The sequence below is a fragment of the Lactuca saligna genome, chromosome 7, assembly GCF_052625555.1.
Source record: "Lactuca saligna cultivar CGN05327 chromosome 7, ASM5262555v1, whole genome shotgun sequence".
NCBI classification, from domain to species: Eukaryota; Viridiplantae; Streptophyta; class Magnoliopsida; order Asterales; family Asteraceae; genus Lactuca; species Lactuca saligna.
In genome coordinates, this window is record NC_136423.1 from 181,336,797 (window position 1) to 181,353,487 (window position 16,691).

General features: G+C 32.7%; 3 protein-coding genes across 8 annotated transcripts; 1 reads left to right on the forward strand and 2 right to left on the reverse strand.

Annotated features, from left to right (window-relative positions):
• Positions 1–957: 957 nt before the first annotated feature.
• Positions 958–3,934, forward strand: LOC145004799 (glycerol-3-phosphate acyltransferase 9-like). The gene is made up of 13 exons (XM_078963795.1): positions 958–1,201; positions 1,297–1,354; positions 1,587–1,705; positions 1,787–1,886; positions 1,971–2,066; positions 2,146–2,242; positions 2,330–2,417; positions 2,488–2,584; positions 2,751–2,836; positions 2,916–3,035; positions 3,146–3,244; positions 3,576–3,626; positions 3,742–3,934. The coding sequence occupies exons 1-12, from the start codon at positions 1,023–1,025 to the stop codon at positions 3,622–3,624; spliced, it is 1,188 nt and encodes a 395-aa protein (XP_078819921.1). The 5' UTR covers positions 958–1,022; the 3' UTR covers positions 3,625–3,626; positions 3,742–3,934.
• A 172-nt stretch (positions 3,935–4,106) lies between these two features.
• On the reverse strand, positions 4,107–6,347 carry LOC145004798 (RNI-like superfamily protein). Its single transcript, XM_078963794.1, has 4 exons — positions 6,065–6,347; positions 5,753–5,958; positions 5,563–5,656; positions 4,107–5,480 (listed from the first exon to the last, which is right to left on the reverse strand). The coding sequence occupies exons 1-4, from the start codon at positions 6,287–6,289 to the stop codon at positions 4,182–4,184; spliced, it is 1,824 nt and encodes a 607-aa protein (XP_078819920.1). The 5' UTR covers positions 6,290–6,347; the 3' UTR covers positions 4,107–4,181.
• A 184-nt stretch (positions 6,348–6,531) lies between these two features.
• LOC145005948 (putative 4-hydroxy-4-methyl-2-oxoglutarate aldolase 3) lies at positions 6,532–9,715 on the reverse strand. Of its 6 annotated transcripts, none has more exons than XM_078965053.1 (4): positions 9,568–9,714; positions 9,382–9,450; positions 7,417–7,480; positions 6,532–7,121 (listed from the first exon to the last, which is right to left on the reverse strand). In XM_078965053.1, the coding sequence occupies exon 4, from the start codon at positions 7,110–7,112 to the stop codon at positions 6,612–6,614; it is 501 nt and encodes a 166-aa protein (XP_078821179.1). In that variant the 5' UTR covers positions 7,113–7,121; positions 7,417–7,480; positions 9,382–9,450; positions 9,568–9,714; the 3' UTR covers positions 6,532–6,611. The 6 variants fall into 6 exon arrangements, with proteins under 6 accessions (XP_078821179.1, XP_078821176.1, XP_078821178.1 ...); XM_078965050.1 differs by having other exon boundaries at positions 6,532–7,136; positions 9,568–9,712; XM_078965052.1 differs by lacking the exon at positions 9,382–9,450 and having other exon boundaries at positions 9,568–9,715.
• Between the last annotated feature and the right edge of the window lie 6,976 nt (positions 9,716–16,691).

The window sequence follows — 16,691 nt, forward strand, 5'->3', positions numbered from 1 at the left end:
TTAGCCTTATAGCACAATCCTTAATGTATATAATTACACATCATTACATTTTTCTCTATTAAACTCCTCATTAAACCCTATGAGTTTAATGTTATTTTTTGTCACACTCTTCACTATGTTGTCTTCGGGTGGGTTGACGTACTTTTTTCTCAATTTAAATTTAGCATTTTATTAAAATATTCTTTAATTGCAACAAAGTAAAATAACAATGATAAATAAATTAATTTTGCTGCACTGACATTTTTAGATAAAGGAATAAAAAATATTGATTATATTTTATGAGCATTATAAATAATATTATATTTTTGAGGGATATTAATAATTAACTTATATAAAGGACGTTTATTTGAATTAATAAATGTATTAAACATCAAAAAGAATAAATAAATGTGAACAATTATAAAACTGAAGGGTAAATAGATTATTTTCCCCTTTAATTTTAGGATAAAAAATATAGCAAAAGAGAATTTGTAAGAACCATTATTGCAACTTCAAATTCAAAGTGTGTTTCTCTCTCATCTCATCCTAAACACATATATCGAGTTACCATGCCGAGTTGAGCAAACCGAATAGGTAGGGCGATAGTGTTCCCTGAGTCCACATCGGCAATTACCGAGTTTCACTGAGACCACTCCACCCAATCTAAGGTGTTTCTCGCCAGTGATCACCATAGTGGTTGAGTTAGCAAAAGAAGAGAGCGGTGTGCCGATTTTATTTCTAGTTAGTTGTATCAAAGGGTTATGGAATGATAATTTTGAATAACGAATAATTTAAGAATAAAATAGAAAATTTGTGTTTGAAGTAATAAAAAAAAAAAAAAAGGTATTTTTTATTTTTGTTTAAAATTAAATTAGAATTTATATTTGATGTAGGGCAGGTTTGATTTGATGATTGTAATTTAAACCAAAACTGGACCAATAGGATATTATTTTGTATGGTTTGATTCCAGTTTTTGGATGCTTGGTCAAATGGGTTCACCGGTTTGACTCAAAACCCAGCCCAAATCTTGTTAGATCGCAGCCATGGTCAACAGTCAAGATTTCAAGAATTCAATCCCCCTTTCTTCTATCTCCACTCCAGAACGTGGCACCAAGATGAGCAAGCTAACCTCATCAAGCTCCGAGCTAGACCTAGATCGCCCCAACATCGAAGACTACCTTCCCTCCGATTCCATTCCACAACCTCACGCCAAGCTTCGTTTGTAACCATTCAATCATCCATCAATCTATTTTATCAATCTATATGTCTATATTGTTATTTGGAAAGCTCGATCGATTGATTGCGTATTTTGTGTAGGCGCGATTTGCTGGACATCTCCCCGACGTTAACGGAGGCGGCTGGTGCCATTGTCGATGTAAGTGTTCTTTTATCTTATCCTCCTTTCTAATTTTGCCTTGATTTTTTATGTTTCTTCTTCTATTCGTGCGAATTGACTCATTCGATCTACTAGATGTTCTATCATCTGAAAAATACTGTTACAGTTGTGTCTAGTGTGCTTTCTGCGCTGCGAATTCGTTTTTTTCTTCCCTAACGATGACGATTCATGATTTTAGTTGTGACTAATCAAATTCCATCTGCATGAGCAGGATTCTTTCACACGATGCTTCAAATCAAATCCTCCAGAGCCTTGGAACTGGAATATATATTTATTCCCTTTGTGGTGTTTGGGAGTTGTAGTTAGATATGGGATTCTTTTCCCTGGAAGGTAACTGTTTGTTGTATGTAACTCTGCATAATGAGAAACTGAACATTTGGTTTCTTTGCTTATTGTTTGTTCATATCTCAGGGTTCTTGTTCTGACAATAGGATGGATAATCTTCCTATCATGTTATATTCCTGTGCATTTGCTATTAAAAGGGCATGATAAGTTAAGAAAAAGGCTAGAGGTATACACTATAAATGCATTTTACTTGTGGCATCTTTAAAAAACTTTATAAATCTGACTAGTATTTTGACTATTTTGGATTCAGAGGGCTTTGGTGGAGTTAATTTGCAGCTTCTTTGTTGCATCATGGACAGGGGTAGTGAAGTATCATGGTCCTAGACCATGTGCAAGGCCTAAACAGGTAAGTTATTAATTATTTGCATTTACTGAATTTTTTTTTAATCATAATTGTTTTCTCTGATGAATTAAATTAATTTCAGGTGTTTGTGGCTAATCATACATCAATGATTGATTTCATTGTTTTAGAACAAATGACTGCTTTTGCTGTTATCATGCAGAAACACCCCGGATGGGTTGGTATGTAGTATATGTACACATACATAATTTTCATTTATAGTGTTTTAAAGAAAATGATTTATTTAATGTTTTTTTTATTATATATAGGACTTCTACAAAGCACTATTTTGGATAGTTTGGGGTGTATATGGTTTAATCGTTCCGAAGCAAAGGATCGTGAAATTGTAGCAAGAAAGTATGTAAAATTGTAAATTTTATATTTAAAAAAAAAAAAAAAATGTTGTGACATGAGGCTGTGGTTTTAGGTTAAGGGAGCATGTTGAAGGAGCTGATAACAATCCTCTTCTTATCTTCCCTGAAGGAACTTGTGTAAATAATCAATTCACTGTTATGTTCAAAAAGGTACATTTATTGATATATATTGCATTTTCAAGAAATAATTCCTTCTGTTCCATTAGATTTTTTTTTTCTGTTTTAGCAATATATATATATATATATATATATATATATATATATATATATATATATATATATATATTGATTTATTGGTAATTTGTAAATTATATAGGGTGCATTTGAACTTGGGTCCACTGTTTGCCCAATTGCAATCAAGTACAACAAAATCTTCGTTGATGCTTTCTGGAATAGCAAAAAGCAAGTATTTTTTTTTTTTTTAAATAATTTTTTGGATTGAATTGTGTTATAATTTTATCTGTGTGTGTTTGTTTTGCAGACAATCTTTCACGACTCATTTATTACAGTTGATGACATCATGGGCTGTGGTTTGTGATGTTTGGTACCTTGAGCCTCAAAATATGAAGCCTAGAGAAACACCTATTGAGTTTGCAGAGAGGTGAATTGAACATTTTTTTTTTGTTAAAACTTAAAATACATGGATGATGATGAAATTACCATAAATGCCCCTGGTTTCTGAAGTTATTACAATTGTGTACCATTTTGTAGGGTGAGGGACATCATATCTGTTCGGGCAGGTCTTAAGAAGGTTCCTTGGGATGGATACTTGAAATACTCTCGCCCCAGCCCAAAACATAGGGAACGCAAGTAAGTTCAAATTCTATCATTCTTTTACAAAAAATTCCCCTTAACATTTTTGTTACGGATTTGGTCCCTATGATTTACTCAAACTCACAACTTTGGTCCAATTTAAGACTTGCATTTCATTGTCATAGGGACTAAATCTGCAATTAAATGCAAACTTAAGGGACGACTTTAAAAATTGGACCAAACTTGTAATTTTGAGTGAAGCACTAGGACCAAATTTTGTAATTTACTCTGGTTATAATAATAAATGTCATCACAATTCTTTTATATGTTATAATGAAGGCAATAATAGTATAAGCAAAGTTTCAAGTCTTTTAATATATATGTGCAGGCAGCAAAGTTTTGCAGAGTCGGTGCTGCATCGGTTGGAAGAGAAATGAGGGTTAGAAAATGGAAACTTTGTTTATTTAGGCATCTTACTTTCCTTTAGACAATATTATAAGCAAAATTTTAGCTTTTTGACTTTTCTGTGAATTTTATGGTTTTTTCTTTTTCAGATTGTAGATTTTCAAGCATTGCTGGGGAGATAGATAATTATTAAATCATGAGCAAATAAGATTATGCCTTTTTTTTTTTTTTTTTTTTTTTTTGTGTGTGTGTGTGTGTGTTCGTTCACTTAAATTTATGAACAGGCGATACTGTATACCGACCTTAATTTGTTTAGCAAGAGAGCTTTTTTGTATTGTTTTACGTGTTTTGTAGAATTTTATTTGTTTCGGATTTTTGTCAAAAGATTTGTGATGTAAATAATGATAAATAAAAAAACTGTTTCTTACCCCATAACCGATAATAGTCTCTAGGAAGAAATATTATTATTAAGCAATAAATAATAATATTAAATAATAAAAAGAACAAATCAACAAATACGTAAAACTACAATGTTAATAATAACTTTTACAAAAGGGTATATCTCTTTTAACATATTATAAATTCAGCGTTAAAACTTATGAAATTGCCATCCATCATGACACCCAACCTCACAACCATCAGCACAAATAGTCAACCATGGTCTCTCCCTATGAATCTCATCAAACCCATCATCTCCTACACATATGACACGTGTCTTCCCAATTCCAATCCACTGTAAACCACGAAACAAAGGCTTCTTCAACAACTCAAAACACCCAACAGTTAACCCACTACAATTATAAACATCAACCCTCCTAATTCCCCCCTTCAACCCCAAAACCTTCATCGACACATCTGTCACATGAAAACAATTCCTTATACACAATTCCACCAGCCCAATACAAGAATCAACAACAATGCCAACACCGGAATCAGTGATTCCAGGCATATGACCAAGATCAAGAGCCATCAAATTATTCCCAATATTTCTGTTTGATAATAGATGACCGATTCCTTTATCGGTTACCCTTTTGCAACCTCTTAAAGACAGGAATGTAATTGGGGCATGAATTTTACCTAAAATTACCATCCCGGAATCGGTAACATCTGCCCCAGATAAGTTTAAGGAAGTTAAAAGTCTAAGTTTTGAAATGTTTCCAAGGCAGGAATCTGCTACACTTTTACACCCGAACAAATCAAGAATCTTTAATCCACTACAACTAGCGATTTCATGTACTCCTTCACTTGTTATCGAATTACAAGACACCAATTTCACCTCTTCAAGAACCCTAGGAACTTTACTGACATCTTGGAATGTCAAATCAGTCAAAAGATACGTGTTTTGGATCTCGAATTTTTTCAGATTGGAACAGGAATTGAGAATTGAAGTGAATCCAGCATCGCTAACTTTTGAAAACCCGGAAAGACGAACGGATTCCAGTTGTTTACAACCCTCGGAAAGCAAAAAGAAGCCCATATCGGTTGTTCTTTTGAATGAGGTGGAACTATGGTGGCGAATTCGGATAAGAGAGAGGTGAGTTAGGTTTTTACAATGGATTAGTGATTGAATTCCTAGGTCAGATAGGTCGTCTGATGTGTCCGACAATGGTTGGTCTTTGAGATCGAGGTCAGTTAGAAGAGGGAGAGAGTGTGTGATGGTGTGGAGAAGGAGATCTGTGATGGTGTCTAATACTAATGAGATTTGTGTTAATGTTTGGCTAAAAGTTGTATGAGGAATGGGGATTGTTCTGAAGAACACAAGAGTGTCTAATGAAATAGATGGTTGAAGTTTAAGGATCTTAATGGTTTTTGGGAGCAAGTGGTAGATACCGAGTAGCATGAAGCTGTAATCGTTGATTTCACCTCCCCGGATTTTGATTTTCAGAGACTGTAAATGGAAGGTAAATAATTGACAAATCATGTGACTGAAAGCATATTAGTAGTGATAAGAGATATGTAATCACATTTACCTCCAGGGATCGACAATTTTCAAGTGAGCCTCTGAAATTCAAATCGAATACAGAAGATTTGTCAATGAAGCCAGAAAACTCCAGTGTAAGCACTCTGAATTCAATCAGCAAGAGCCAAGAGATGACTACGTTAGTCAAATTTCAGTAACCATTAAAGCAACTATTAAATGAAAGTAATACCAGCTTGTACCTTAAATTTGGGCAAGTTCTTCCGATGCTAGAAAGAAATCTGCAGGAGAGTGAAGAACATTTCAACAAAATCAATTCCTCAACATCTGGTCCAAGGAGGTTTCTGATTGAAAAATCACTGAGGCGAAGGCAATCTAAGGTGATCTTCTGGATATTGCCTAACTTTCTTCTAATTCCATCGAATGTCTGTGTATCTAGAGAAAACGCCTGCCACAAATCCCCACCCAATTGCAAATATTTGGGACTTAGGGTTTTAAGATATCGAAGAACAAAATTAAGTGATGAGCGATATGGTAAATGTAGAAAAACTCACGGAGAGATCTACGGACGAGAAGGAGGAGAGAACGTTGTTGACGGACGATTGAAGGATTCGTGAAACGCATGCTAACGAGCTGAGCGAAGACAGTGTCTCCGGTTCCAACTTTAAGAAGATTTCATTGAGTAAGTTTTCCGGTATCTTCTCCAGTAAGCTGTCGCCGCCTACGGTGGCGGAGGCAGAGCCGGCGACGGCGGTGCTGGTGCTTCTCTTATAAGCCATCACGGAATGACCGTTTTTTCCCTCCTCTCGTTCTCTTTCTCCCCGATGGGTTTTGCTAAATATTTCCGGTTTCTTCCTTGTATTTTTAAAAATATCCATTTCTTACCCCTTTTATAGTTTTGTTATTAATTCAACCATTAAATTTCATATAGTGATTAGACCATAGACCATTATACTTTGTTTGACTCATTAATTTAGTGATTAACGATGGGATAAGTTTGACATTATGTATAATGACAAAATACAAAAAAACACAACATGTTTTATTAAGTTTTATTATTCAGTTAATACATGTATTACATGTTTTACAGTTCCAACAAAATTATAAAGACAACTCAGTTTTCGAAACAAGAATCCCATCACTATCAGCATACAACCACTCCCCATCATGAATCAAAGTCCCACCAATATGAACCGGCACACCCTTTTCACCATTACCTCTTTTATACGACTTTTGAGGATGCGAAGCCAAAGCCCGAACCCCAATATCACACCCATTGATCTCATCAACATCTCGAATGCACCCATTGACCACAACCCCAACCCACCCATTGTTTTGGGCCAATTGGCCCAAATTTCCACCCACAAGTGCACATCTCATGCTACCACCACCATCAATCACAAGAACTCTCCCTTCTCCTTTGGACTCCAGATGCTCTCGAACCAACACGTTATCTTCAAACACTTTGAGTGTGACTACGGGCCCTGAAAAGATCCGACATTGCCCGTAGATTTTGAATATGGGCTGTAGGGCCCGCAAATCACCACTTGCTAGGTGGGATGCATGTGCATCGCACACTTCAGCTGTGGCAAATGATGACATGGTGGTTTTCTGTATGGATTTGAGCTGTATTTTAATAAAGAGAAAAAAAAATTAAAAAGTATATGATGTGATGTATATTAAAATATAATTTTATTTAAAAATTTTATATTTTAGTTAAAAATCGAGTGCAAGTAATCAAAATTTTATCATATATTCAATATGAATTAAGAAACCAATGTATTTAATCATATGTTGATTTGACTGAAATCGAAGTGTAAACAGAAAATTTGACATGAACATGAACAGTAGTAGTTGGAGGGTGATGATGGAAATTGAAAAGGGGATTTGATTTGATTTGATTTACCTTTAGATCAAGTCAAGGGAAGCTGTAGAGAATCAATTGGGGGTGAAGTGAAATAGATTCAATCCTGAAAAGAAAGAGAGAGATTTATGAATTGATTAGAGCATTATTCGATGATCGAAAGTCAAAAACAGAAAAGAAAAGGAAAAAACGAGATGATTTGTAATCAATTAATCACCTTTTTTTGGTGAATTGTAAAGGATGAAGAATAAGATGATGAGGGTGAGTAGACTGAGGAGGAAGGCGTTGATAAAATGGCATAAAACTTTATCTTTCTTGGAATGCGTGCATTGTGTATTGTTATCATCTTTCAATATATACAACTCATTTTCTTTTCACTTTCTTAGTCACAAATTTTGTCATTTTCAAATAAAATATTCTCAAACATTATTCTAAATGAGTCAATTGTCCTCTAAAAATCTCCTATAGTCTATCTGTTTAGACAATTAGTGAAACTGTAGAAATCTATAATCTTCTAACAACATCAATAGAAAGTTTTAAGGAATAATCACCGATATGTCTTAATTACCCATTTTATTACGATATAACATAAGTGAGATTCATTTATTTTGTTCATAATTTAGGGGACTAGGCCAACTAGTATTGGTCCCCAATTGCCTAAATGGTTGAATAAAGCTAGAATGATACAATAATTTTTTTTTCTTCCAAAAATCGGCCTAAAGAGAATTAAATTTAAAACAAGGGTTAGTGTTTATTTATATACCAATTGAATTTCGTACAAACTTACTATTAAATTTGTTAGAAAAATGTATGAAGTTTGTACATGCATAAAGTGATAGAAGATTTATACATGATTCATAGATTAATTATGAATAAAAACTTTAATTGTTAAAAAAATATAAGAGTTTGTTTGGTTTGGATGCAATGGCAAGACAAATTAATGGAATAAAATGAATAATATGAAGAAGATAGTAATAGGATGGTTTTATGATATTCCAATATAATTGTTTTTTTACAGAACTGGTCCTGAAAAATATGAAATATGTTTAAAGGCTCAGGACAAATAAGAATAAAAGAAAGCCCTTATCTTTATTATAATTTTATATTTTTAAATAAAAAAAATTAAACCATATGCAGCTGCCTACTTTACCCCCTTTAAACCCCTATGGTTTTTTAGATTGGTTTATAAGAATATAAAAGTCAATCGTACATTTTATTTGATGCTCATATTGGATTAAGTTATATAGCTATATGACAAATATGTTCTTTGATATTAATAAATTACTATTCAAATATATAACAATATCCTAAACAAAATATCTAACTAAAGGATATTTTCATTGCATTCTAATCTATGTCGTGTGTTTGGCGCATCGTAGCTAGCGATAACCCAACTTATTATTATTATTTTTAGTTTTTTAAATTGTAATATTAACAAGTTAAAAAGATAGCTTATAAACTAACTTTTTAAAAACTATTTAGACAAGATTTTCAAAGTATTTTTTTTTAATTTAAATATATCCTTAATTAATTATAAAAAACATATTCTTTTAAATGTTATATATCATTTTATATTTTTCACCTATCTTTACCGTATTGTTATTTTTTATTAACTAACAACTAACTTTTCAGCTGAATTCAGCTATCAGCTAGCTTTTCACTTTTTCACTTAGTTAATTTGTTGATCACAACAGAAACTATGTTATTCGAGAATCATAAAAGGAAAAAACTAGTATATCATCATTTACATAATGTAAACAATTCGATTTTGTGCTTGAATTTGGTTTGGTTCGAAAATCTTTGATTCAAAAACCTAATAAAAAAATGTGGTTCCAAATCCAAGTTCAAAGCTTACGTATTTATAGTTCCAATTTGAAAATCAACACCCCTGTATGAACGAATCTTCACATTTTTCTCAATTTCATATCCATATACCAAACTATATTACCACTAATGAATCAGGGTTTGATAATCAAATTTTCCACGGGTTTTGTGCATACGACTTACATTCACATGATATCAATCGAATCAAATTCGGTTATTGACTTTCTTTTGAATCATCGAAGATTTATTCACCTACTCATCATCCTCCTCCGTTATAAATTTATAATCCAAATTAAACAATGAAACTACTTCAATCGATGCTAAATCTTAAGAAACACAAGAAGAAGACGGATAAAGAGGTGTATTTACCTTGTTCGAGAGCTTAATTTTTCTGTATTCTTCCTTCTTTCGGTCGTGAGTCGTGAGCTGGAAAACACCCGCACCAGAGCTTCTATTTTGTGACCACTCAAAGAGGGAAGGATCATAGTCAATAGTTAGGTGTCTGTAGCAATGCCACATATCCCTTTGACGATTGACTTCGTGTAATATTTTACTTTATATGTATATTCTTTTAGTAAATGATTTTTTAGATTAAATATATACTTTGTGTTTTATTTTATGTTGAATTTTTAAAAATTGAGAAATATATACTATATAGAGATATTGGTTTCAATGATCGCACAAAAAACGTCTCCCATATAATAATTTTCAGAAAAATATAACATATAATGAACTACAAATGCTACTAATTCGAAGCATGGGTTTTTAAAAATAAGTTTTTCGAATTGGTCTCCTCTATCTAAGGTCATGTATCTTTCATAGTGTCAAAAATCATTGTGTGTTGTTTTCCCGGAGAATATTTTCATAGAAATTTCTTATTTGGAAATCCATTAATAAATTTTCTTTTCGAAATTAGGTTAATGCAATAATAACTATGAGAGTTTAACTCAGGTCAAGAAGAATCATACGAGAAAAATATCGATTGTTTATTGGTCCGCAAATAAATCTCATAAAAAAAGTTCAAATTAACACTTGTTCTACGTAAGGTTCAACTAATAAATTTTATCTTTGATAACTTAAAAATTATGTGACCAATTTCCATTAATGTGGGGAGGTGTTAAAAAGATGGATTTACCCATTTTTCAAACACAGCTTATATGTCTTTTTAGTACTCGAACAAAAATATAATTGCATGTGTGTTCTTCTTTGTTATACATTCAGTTTGGTATATTGAAATTCCAAGCTAGATATCGAATTAATGTTAAATTAGTCACTAAAGTATGATGATCAAATGAATGTTAGATGAATTGAATAGCTAATTGAGTCATCCAACATAGGTGGGAAAATGAATAGGATATGACTTTATATATAGAAGTATTTCATAAGTTTATAAACCTTAATGGCATTAATGTCATCGGTGTATTTGGTTAACGGAATTCATGTGCCAGCATGCCTCTATAGGTTTGTATTATATATACAACATTTACACTTTAGTTATAGGTTTGTTATATAAATATATCATTCTTACTAGGGGTAAATTGGTATGGTATCAATTTTTTTTTTCTAAACCGTATACCATATCAATTATAGTTGGTATAAAAATTTTGTTACCACTACCGTAACAAGTATAATTAATACCAACTTATTTTGCTACCAATAAATTCGGTTAGTACATGTTGATATATACTATCATCAATATTTTTTGTTCGTTTGGTAACATATTAGTTGGTTTTATGTGGTATATATTTGACACCCCTAGTTCTGATAACCATTTTGACATCCCTAACATATTGTTTTAAAATTTTCATGGTGTCATAAAAAGGTGCACAAAACCCTGATAAAATTGAAACCAATTATTTAAAAATTTAGATCGATTTGGATTTAGTTTTTTGGACAATCTCATTCAGATATATCCGAACTGGTTTTGACCGAATTTTTGGAGTTGAGATGGATACCTAATATACTTGGTTTAGGTTTTGGATTATCCTTTTCTTTTTGAAAATCGGTTTCGATTAATCCAATTAAATTTTTTTTTTTTTGAAATTTCATGTAACCCCAGCCAACTAATTCTTGTATTATATTTCATTTTTAAAATACAAAATAAAGAGAACAAGCTTAGAAGTGCATGATCATAAGTGTAGTAATTGAAAATACTAATAATTATAGTCGCGTACTTTGTTGTGTAACGTCTCATTTTCACAACTCAAAATTTTTCATTTTTATTAAGGTAAAACTTTCCAATTTTTAAATTCATTATTAAGAAAACCGTTTATTCAAATGACATTTATTAAAAATCAGAGTGTCATAAAAATCGTGGAATCCTCAATGTTGTTGATAAGTGTGTGTACAGTCCCACCTTCGCCTTTCCGCAATCACTGATGATACTTGAAACCATAAACAACTGTGTAGGCATAAAACTGTTGGATTAGTGTCTAAGTCCATAACTATTTTGGTATGTACTTGACCCGATGGCGCATGGTCCTTTTGGGTTGCCTTCACCAAAGCAACTTGATAGGATGATTTATGGAGAGTAAGGATTAAATATGATTTATTAATATATTATGGGAAAAATATATTAAAGGAGAAATCATATTGTTTAATTAATATTAGTCAATAATTAATTGGTAATTAGTTTTGTGATTAAAAGAGATTAATTAAACTTAAGGGACTGGAATTGTAATTATAAGATAATTATAATTTGGGCCATGGATTGCCTTGTATTAAGGGATGGACGAATTCTAATGGGAAACCCATAAGGAAATCGTCCATGGGCTTGATAAAAGGAGTCTATGGGTTGCTTAGGGCTTAAGCATCCAAATTAGGGTTTCCTTGTTAGATAACCCTAATAGCCCAACTATATAAAGACCCCTTAAGGCTCAAAAACGTGGCTAATGATCTTGTAAGGGTTTACACACGTTTTTGGCAGCCTCCAACCTCTCTCCTCTTCATCCTCTTGCTTATGGTGTTTGTGAACCATTAGAGGAGTGACACTTGTGACTCTAAGCCTTCCAAAGTCAATTCAAGGAGATTTGTGATTGTTATTGCTACATAACAATCAAGGTATGATCTTAAACCTAATTACATATTAATATGATTACTTGTATGTTAGAATTAGGGTTTATAGTCTTGGATTTAAAGCATGTACAATAGAGAAACCTAGATCCAAGCATTAGGGTTTGTATGAGCACATAGGATGTCTTATGACCAAAAACCCATCAGTGGTATCAGAGCCTAGCTTGGTTTCAATTGTATTGATGCATTGTATAACTGGAAAATCGTTTTTTGGGCTTTATGGTTGAGGAACTCGGCGAGTACCACAGTGTACTCGGCGAGTACAGTGTGGTACTCAGCGAGTTCGAGCGTCAGATAATGCTTATCTCGGGATTTCTTGCTGTTTTTGCATATGGATAGTTACCTTATCATGTTAGATCAATATAAATCCGATTTTATGATATATATGACTATATTCTTGATCTAATTAAAGATAATTATCAATTAACAAGATAATTGTTTCCTTATAAGATAATTGATTAATTATTTTGAGTAAATTGATAAATTGTTTTGCAAGAAATCATTAAATAAATCAAATATGGATAATTATGTGATCAAATGTTAATTTAAAATTATTTGTTATTTGATCCTTGTTGTTATGAAAGGTTTCATATTTTCCCCTTTAGGTTTTATAGTTTAAATTTGAACCCAAAAGTTTTGGAGTTTTGAAATTTAAATAGTTAAAACCCTAATGTTTTGAAAAAAGGTTTCAAAACTTGCCCTCAAGTTTTGGAATTTAAAAGTTGATTAAAGGTTTAATTAGAAATGTTAAATTCTAAAACCCTAGTAATGTTTTGAAAAGTTCAAATCACACCCTTATGGTTTTATTAATTAATTAAGGAGTATAGTTAAAAGAGGTTTAATAAATCCATAAAAGTTTAGGTTAACCTTTAATTGGATTAAAAGTGTAATTGTTAAAGTTAACCATATAGTATTTTAAAAGTATAAAATACACCCTATACTATATATAACATTAAAAGTCTAACATTATATATATGTATGAGTAAAAGTCAGTCTTACCGTTAGTAGGCCTCATTCACGAAGCTGGTCTATAAGGGGTGTTTAAGGAAATTGCCTATAAAATGGCGATTGAATGGGTATCCACTCTTACCCACCGCACTCTTGACTAGTGGACGTTCGTTAGCCGAACGGGTAGGATAGGACGAAACCTTCCATTATAAGTATAATGAAATACAAAGTAACTAAATGTTTTCAAATTCCCAATCTTAGTTACTTACGCAAAAGTGAATTGATGCAATTCCATGAAATTACACTTTATGCCCTTGCGAAGACGTTAGTGGAGCGTGTGTGGCTTACCGGCACACTAAATGGTTCTAAGCAAAGGTAGCAAAGGGTGACTCAATGTTTGTCATAGTTCGGTGGAGCGTGTGTGGTTTACTGGCACATCGAATAGGTGATTGTAACATGTGAGGGCACTATGTAGTTTGCATGGTTATTCACACCCGCTTTGTGATCCTCGGCATCCCAGTCACAAACAAGAGGGGCATATCGAGATTTAAACATGCCATTAAAATGTTCAATGAATCTCAAAGGATCTAGGAGTTTTCATAGATTTAAAACTTAAATTTCTTTTTCGTTTTTCATGGTGGAAATTAGTGAATCGTCATTCACTTACCTTCAAATGTTCTGCAATTTGGGTTACGGCATCCCTCTCCCGAGTTGTTGGATATTGTGTTGGGTCCTAGCCTTGGAATTTTATTTGGGTGATTTACCAAGGACTCAATCTATCAACTAACTTGAATTCGTTTTTCTCCCGTTTTGTAGATGTCAAAGTTCGACAACTATGGTCTTCTCAAATCCCGTGGAACAAGCATTCCACATGAAGATGATATTCCACGATTCGATCGAGGAACAAGAAATCATGCTTCACTTCCTCCTCCTCCTCCAATTATTCTCCCTAACCCACAAGATTGTAAAATTGAAAGGTTCAATATCACTCAAGCCCTTTTGGCAAGTAAACATAAAGAGGGCAAGTCGGTGTGTGCACACGTCTTAGGGATGAAGTCACACATTGATAGATTAAGAATGATGGGATCCGTTGTCGGTGAAGCGATGGCTGTTGATTGGATTCTTCAGTCACTTCCTAACTCGTATAGTGAGTTCGTAAAAGAGTACTATATGATGAGCTACGACGTGACCCTTATAGATCTCACCTATATGCTTATTGCTGCTAAATCAGCAATGGTTTGGCGCAATAGAAAAGCAAAGTTGATTGGTGAATCTACCTTCAAGACCTCTATGGATATAGACAATGGCAATGAAAGACATGCAATGATCGAAAACTTTGATCATAAGAAAAAGGCGATGTCTGAAGTAGTTCCATGTGTTGTTCCAAAAGAGTCAATTTGCTTTTATTGCCAAAAGAAGGGGCATTGGAGACGAAGTTGCCCTATTTACCTAAGAGATCTAAGAGATGGGAGAGTCAAAAGTATGACTACGATTTAGGTAAGAATCCACTATCTAACTCCATTAAGTTCCTATTCATTGATTCTTAATACATGATGTGATAAGATTGCATTTGAATGTTTTGAAGGATCGGTGAAAAGAAAGGAAGCTTGATAAGAGAGCAAGATGAATCTAATCACAAGAGATGGATCTTGATCGCTTGGACTTGAAGATTGGATTTTGAGCTTAGATAGTTATGATAGAGTTGTTAGAAATTTTCCTTTTACATAGTTTTCAATGGATTTTGCATTGTAAGGACAAATGTTTTTCCGCTGCTTTTATAAATAAAATAATTTTTGACTTATTTATTTATTTGTTTACTTCCTTGCAATGAAATCGTAATGAAAATTGGTGTTTGCATATTTCTACAACGAATGGATGTGATTCTTAGTTATGTTATTTATGGAAATGTCAAGAATTTACCAAATAGGGAGAGTTTCTCATCGCCCAAGTTTCAATTGGACAGAAACTTGGAATCATGCAACGTGGATGCACGATGAATGAGAAATTACGTATTTGGAAATTAGACTAATTCATTGACAAAGTGTCAAGTGAAGGACTAGGAGATCGAGTACACAAAGTTGTGTGTTGATCAAGTTCACCATAAGAGTAACAAAGATATTCGTCATAATTTACTAAAGGCTTAGTAAATATGATTACACTTACAAGATTAAGTGTAATTTTGAATTGATTAAAGAGTTTAGATCAATAGCAAAACGAATAAGAAGAATCAAGTAGGCAGAAAGATAAGAGTTTTTCCATTCTAAGAAGAAGGGAGAGTAGCTTTTATGCTTTATGATAGGTCTTAATGATTAAGAACCATATCTCAATTGATCCTCTAAGTGAGTCTTAGTACAATTGTATGTTTAAGAAGAGGAATCAAGGATTGAAGAAATGGTTAAATCAAGAAGTCTATCATACTTCGTTCCAAAACAAGTCTTAAAGTCAAGATTGTGAAATTGAGTGAATAGTATTAAGAAGGTTTATAACATTCATTAATTGTGGAAAGTTGTGATGTCTTGGATAAGACAAAGACCAACTAAGACCAAAATTATGAAGTGTTTTGTTTTGATATAAGCTACACTAACTCTTGAATATTTGTTTGTCAAGAAATGTTTTAATAAGAGAATCGTATATGTCAAGGAGTCAGTGGGAGTCTTAATAGTCTTGAAAAGTTTCAAGAACAAATCAAATAAACCTTATCGATCATCACTAGCACACGAGTTGAGGTTTACAACCTATCGTGAAGACATTATTTTGTTTATGTGCCAATCCAATCGAGTTAATTATGCATGTGAGTCCTATGAGTTCTCATTTGAATGCATAAAAGGCAAGGACCTTGATCAATGGAAAGTACATTGATAGGAAAAAGGTGAGCTGCTTAACTACTTGGAAGACGTGGTGGGCAGCTGTGCTACCATAAGGCAAGAAATCAAGATTAAGAAAGTTCGATCCATATGAGTTTGAATTTGTCGTAAACTTTGTTTTTAACAAATTCACATGGATAGGAACACATACACCGTTTAAATCTAAGTGTCATAAGATTTCCTCCTTCATGAAAATGATTGTGAGAAAATGCTTTCGCTAAGAAAGATTTTAAAAGATAGTGATTGTAAAATTGCATTCTCGAATTCGATCATGGTTACGGCATCCCTTTCCATAATTTGAATTGTGAGGTTTGGCAATTAGTCTTAATTGTTAAGACACACATATGAACTATCTAAGGCAAAAGTGTATAAGTTCAAGAAGTCTTGATAAAAGATTATCAAAGCACTAAGTATTAGAAACATGAACTTAAGAAATTCAATAAGTATTGTTTTTCTGAAAGTTAAGATGTTTATGAATATATGTCGAAGCTAGTGGGAGCATAAGTGTAATGTTTTATAATAATCATCATGATAGTGGGAGCATAAATGTTATGATTGTATGATTATTAAGGCAAGTATTGCATAGTTGGCAATATTAATTATAGAAAA

Excerpts from the sequence above, each read along its gene's own strand:
- LOC145004799 (XM_078963795.1), top strand. The coding sequence starts at position 1,023 with ATGGTCAACAGTCAAGATTTCAAGAATTCAATCCCCCTTTCTTCTATC. Across the intron at positions 1,887-1,970 it reads AGTTAAGAAAAAGGCTAGAG|AGGGCTTTGGTGGAGTTAAT; the intron begins GTATACACTATA and ends TTTTGGATTCAG. Across the intron at positions 2,837-2,915 it reads GCTTTCTGGAATAGCAAAAA|ACAATCTTTCACGACTCATT; the intron begins GCAAGTATTTTT and ends TTTGTTTTGCAG.
- LOC145004798 (XM_078963794.1), bottom strand. The coding sequence starts at position 6,289 with ATGGCTTATAAGAGAAGCACCAGCACCGCCGTCGCCGGCTCTGCCTCC. Across the intron at positions 5,959-6,064 it reads TCTCGTCCGTAGATCTCTCC|GCGTTTTCTCTAGATACACA; the intron begins GTGAGTTTTTCT and ends GATTTGTGGCAG. Across the intron at positions 5,657-5,752 it reads AGAACTTGCCCAAATTTAAG|AGTGCTTACACTGGAGTTTT; the intron begins GTACAAGCTGGT and ends GATTGAATTCAG.
- LOC145005948 (XM_078965052.1), bottom strand. The coding sequence starts at position 7,112 with ATGTCATCATTTGCCACAGCTGAAGTGTGCGATGCACATGCATCCCAC.